This window comes from Hyalella azteca, unplaced genomic scaffold (genome assembly GCF_000764305.2).
Source record: "Hyalella azteca isolate HAZT.00-mixed unplaced genomic scaffold, Hazt_2.0.2 contig4597, whole genome shotgun sequence".
Lineage (NCBI taxonomy): Eukaryota > Metazoa > Arthropoda > Malacostraca > Amphipoda > Hyalellidae > Hyalella > Hyalella azteca.
The window spans coordinates 21,317-25,602 of NW_025934810.1; the positions used below are offsets into that span (position 1 = coordinate 21,317).

A 4,286-nucleotide genomic window follows, 5' to 3' on the forward strand; every position below is an offset into this window, starting at 1 on the left:
CCTCTAATTCCACCTGTAAGTAGGTTAATTCAAACCAAACGTCCTTGCCCTCACATAAAACAGGAGGCCCCCACCTCTACAACCATCATACATACATTCATATTTTGGCATCGTTTTCATCTGATTGATTTTGAGAGTGTTTTCTCCCTACAGTGGTCGACGAGATAAGGGTATCATGAACGTAGAAATTCCGGTCACGACATCTCTTTCATTTGACGCGAATCGAAAAAGAGTTTTAATTGGGGCACGAGAAATCATTCTAAAGGGACCACTGTCTGAAGGAGAGAATAAGTTGGAGTTTCAACTGTTAGGAAGAACCTGTAGAGTACTGACAAGCACGGGCTGGACTTACATAAATTGGAGAAAGAAAGCATTTAACCCAGTAAGAAAAGTGAACCGCTAGGCTAACAATACGCTGAAAATCAAGCCAAGTTCGCACCTATCCTGGGAGTTTCTAAAAAATTCTTCTGTGGTTGTCCAAATCACCGTTCATAATAGCGATTCATAGAGGATTTAATATTCGATGTTGTGGAGGAGTTGAATAATTGCGAATATTTCGATGAACTCATTGAAGTGCAAATTTACTATATATCCAGGAGTACAGGGCAATTGTTTTTGGAGTCGGTATCAACATAGAGATCGGTATCTTTATGCCAAGTTACATTTTGCTGTTGCATGCAGTGTATCATTCGAGCTTTGGTTCCTTAAGTTGGGCGGCAATTTAGTATTTATGGTTGAGAGTTCTGAAGAAAAAGGTGGCTAAACGGTTTGAAATTGAATGTAGAAGTTACAAACGGCCGTCCTTCTCCTAATTAATCAGTGTAAATACATATAATGTGTGTTAGGGTAAAAAAATCTGAAGATTAAATAGGTTTATTGATGGATTGGAGAATGCTGCGCCGACCAACACCTGCGTGGGTGATGACATAGCAATATGATTCTCATACCATTATTTAAAAGTTTATAATTGAACAACAGAGAACATTAAAGTAAATAAGATGAATGTCAGCTAATAAAGTTACACGAAGATACAAAAAATAGTGTTCAACGAGCTAGGGAATTTAATACAAATAATTATGACGTTCAAAATTGATGATTGTGCTAATTATGAATTCCAGTCACTATATTATATATATTAGTCGCTATATTGCATAGCAGCTCCTGCAGTGTAGCAGTTCACTATTTGTAGTTTGGTCAGTTGGATATCTTGGCTAGGGACCGGTACAGGAGCTAATGCTGTGCAGCACTTCAGTTTTTATATTCGAGGGAGTTGGACAGCTCGGCTATAGCCCGGCACAGCAGCTCCATGCAGTAAAGCTGCAGCTCAGTATTTATATTTGAGGGAGTTGGACAGCTCGGCTAGGGCCCGGCACAGCAGTTCTTCGCCGTATGGCAGCGCCACAAGTTGAACGCCGAGAGGCAGGCCTACAGCGTCACGTCCGTTCTGTTGCGGGAAAATAGTAAATTTGAATGAAATAATACCAGCTTGAAATAGCCCTTCACAATAAGATCTGAGGGTATATCCCTCTGTCCTGAGAACTTCTCTCTCTTCGTCGCTCTTCAAATATTCCTCTCTCTGGCCAGCGTTTGTCGCTTCCTCGTCTTCCGCTATCACACTCAACGACAAATCTACCAATTTGAAAGCTGTCACTGACAGCGCCTACGCCGTGGACAAATCGACAATAAAACATGAAAACTTTGCAGTAAAATCCACCTAAAAGCGCTTTCTCTCTAGGTGGTAGGCGAAAAAGGCGAAATTAGGTGGTAGTGGGTGTTCGCAACTACACGTGGAGCTGTCGTAAAAAGCAATGTTTTCTTTACAGCGTTAGCGTGTTTAAAAAGAATTGCGAGCACCGAGCACTCGCGCTGCGCCTAAAAGTTTATTCATATGCAAGCCGTTCACATACCAAAAAAATTGAATTTATTTCAACAAATTATTACATGAACCACAACTTCTATGGAACAAGAGTCCTGTGTGAATGAGGTGCTTACTAAATTCGCGTTTCCGCAGTTTTTCTGCAAATCGTTTGAATTAAGCCACATGAAATTCTTTCAATATTTAGTCATAGAACTCCTCATCCAACTAAAAGATATTTCAACTACCTCTACTCTTACACAATCAAGTTTGCTAGGAAAGCTTAAATGAGAAAATATATACGGTTAATTACAAAAATTATAGAAATTTCCCAGAGTTAAGAAATTTGAATGAATGTCACTACCATACCACTTCAGGTGATGCATATGATGATTAAATTCCGCACAGTTCAAGTGACACACATCATCATCTAAATGAAATGCCACGTAAAACCAACTTGCTTAATTAGATCATGGATTTTGTCGGTGCAGGAATAGTTGGCAATGTCTAGCTCGTCTTCTTGGGTTTGCCGAGTGACAGGCACGGCAGCGGCGGGGTAGTCCATAACGTTGAACATCAAGGTCAGCACCATAGAGACTATGTCGAATAGGTAAAAAAGTAGGCATAATTATGTGATAAAGACATATGATTATTTTTATTCTGTTTATGTGCTCTATGGGCAAATTGCCAAACTGCACTGTGCATGATTGTTATGATCACGAATAATGACATCGTTGGAAAGGTGTTGACGGATATTGGAAGCACTATTTTTAAATACAGTTACTTTACTTACAAGTTATTATTCCGACTTGCTCAGTCTTGGGCGCAGGAGACGGATAGACGGGACATAATAGCAGGTCCAGCCCATTTGAATTCCAGTTTTGGTAAAATGTGTTGACAAACACGCTTCTCTCCATCATCTTCTTCCACAAATCTGTGCAGCTAGATAATTTGCCTGGAACAGTCAGATAATTAAAAAAAAGCAAATTTCCCACATCACTCAAAAAAAGCACTAATATGCATCTCAAGAGCAAATTAGAATTTGATAACAGTACTTACCAAAGCTGTGCTGGACAGCTATGCTTCCAAACTGTCGTTGGAGTTCGGGACAACGATCTTCAGTTTGGTCGGGCGGCACCGCAGCAAACGATCTGTACCACAGAAGTTCTTTGTCTACAGTTTCGCCATCCAGCAGAGGATCCGTACACTTTCCTTGGTCGGCAAAGAGTAATTGAACGAAAATGTCGAGGACTTCCATCCAATTTTGTTCAGGAAACGCGACCACTTCGTGGCCTAGAGCCTGCAAGTACCATCGAAAGACTTCAATTAGTTCTCTCAATGCTTACGACATGTTACCGCCGCGCCCTGCGCCACAGCTCGCTTCACTATCCTTGAAGGTCGCCATGGCCTGCGCCACAGCGCGTTTCACTAACCTCGAAGGCCACCACGGCCTGCGCCATAGCGTGCTTCACTATCATTTAAGGACGCCACGGCCTGCGCCACAGCGCGCTTCACTAACCTCGAAGGCCGCCACGGCTTGCGCCACAGCGCGCTTCACCCCCGGAGTGCTGGGGAAGAGGGATATCGAGTCGAACCATCCGACACGGAGGGCCTTCTTGGACAGGTAGACGCTGTCGTTCCAGGACAGAGGCGGCACCTCCGGATCGCAGGCATGGAAGTCGGCCGCGGAGAAAATCGCCTTGGTCGCCTCGGCCACAAAAGCCCCGTCTTTGCCCATTAAGCCCCAGGTTCCAAATACTGAACAATAATTGTCGAGTTAGAATTCTTCAAAGCGATTTATAAACTGGTTTACTAATATAATTTTTCGTCTTAGACTATAACAACGGGTTGGATTATTAATCTAGCTTTAAGGATAAGATTCATGAGCATCAGATCAGATCAACTTCCAGTCTCACCCAAAAACTAAATACTTACTAAACACTAAACCAAATACTTACTAAAATACTAACTAAACTCATTATCTCATTTGATGGCAGCAAATTATATGGAATTTGGTAGTATAAGAAAGCTAAATTTTCATTAATTTTATTATTAAATGCAACTGTTTTATTGCATTTGATGACGTTTTATGGTTATTTAAAACCGATATTCATTAGGTAAAATGCTCTTATATAACGAAGGTCGATTGAGTACCACTATTATAGTTAGCGGAAGTTCATGACTCCATAGCATAGCATAGAAACATCGGCGCTGAAGAATAGGCCGGGTTGGCCAGTCGCCGATTGATACTGTGTTATTGCATGTAATTGCATAGTTCCTAAAATGATAACTTACTGCCAATAGGCCTGAGGGCCCCAACGAGTCCCCTCCTAGACATCCTCTTAGCGGTGGGTTTGATGCCCACCACTCCACACCAGCTGGCGGGCAGGCGGATGCTCCCACCGATGTCTGATCCGATCCCCAACACCGA

General features: G+C 42.2%; 1 protein-coding gene across 1 annotated transcript; it reads right to left on the minus strand.

Moving 5' to 3' along the window:
• Nucleotides 1-857: 857 nt before the first annotated feature.
• Nucleotides 858-4,279, minus strand: LOC108674327 (fatty-acid amide hydrolase 1-like). The gene is made up of 6 exons (XM_018162264.2): nucleotides 4,151-4,279; nucleotides 3,375-3,613; nucleotides 2,915-3,155; nucleotides 2,649-2,810; nucleotides 2,313-2,452; nucleotides 858-1,444 (listed from the first exon to the last, which is right to left on the minus strand). Exons 1-6 carry the CDS (start codon nucleotides 4,191-4,193, stop codon nucleotides 1,325-1,327), a joined length of 945 nt encoding a protein of 314 aa, XP_018017753.2. The 5' UTR covers nucleotides 4,194-4,279; the 3' UTR covers nucleotides 858-1,324.
• Nucleotides 4,280-4,286: the final 7 nt, after the last annotated feature.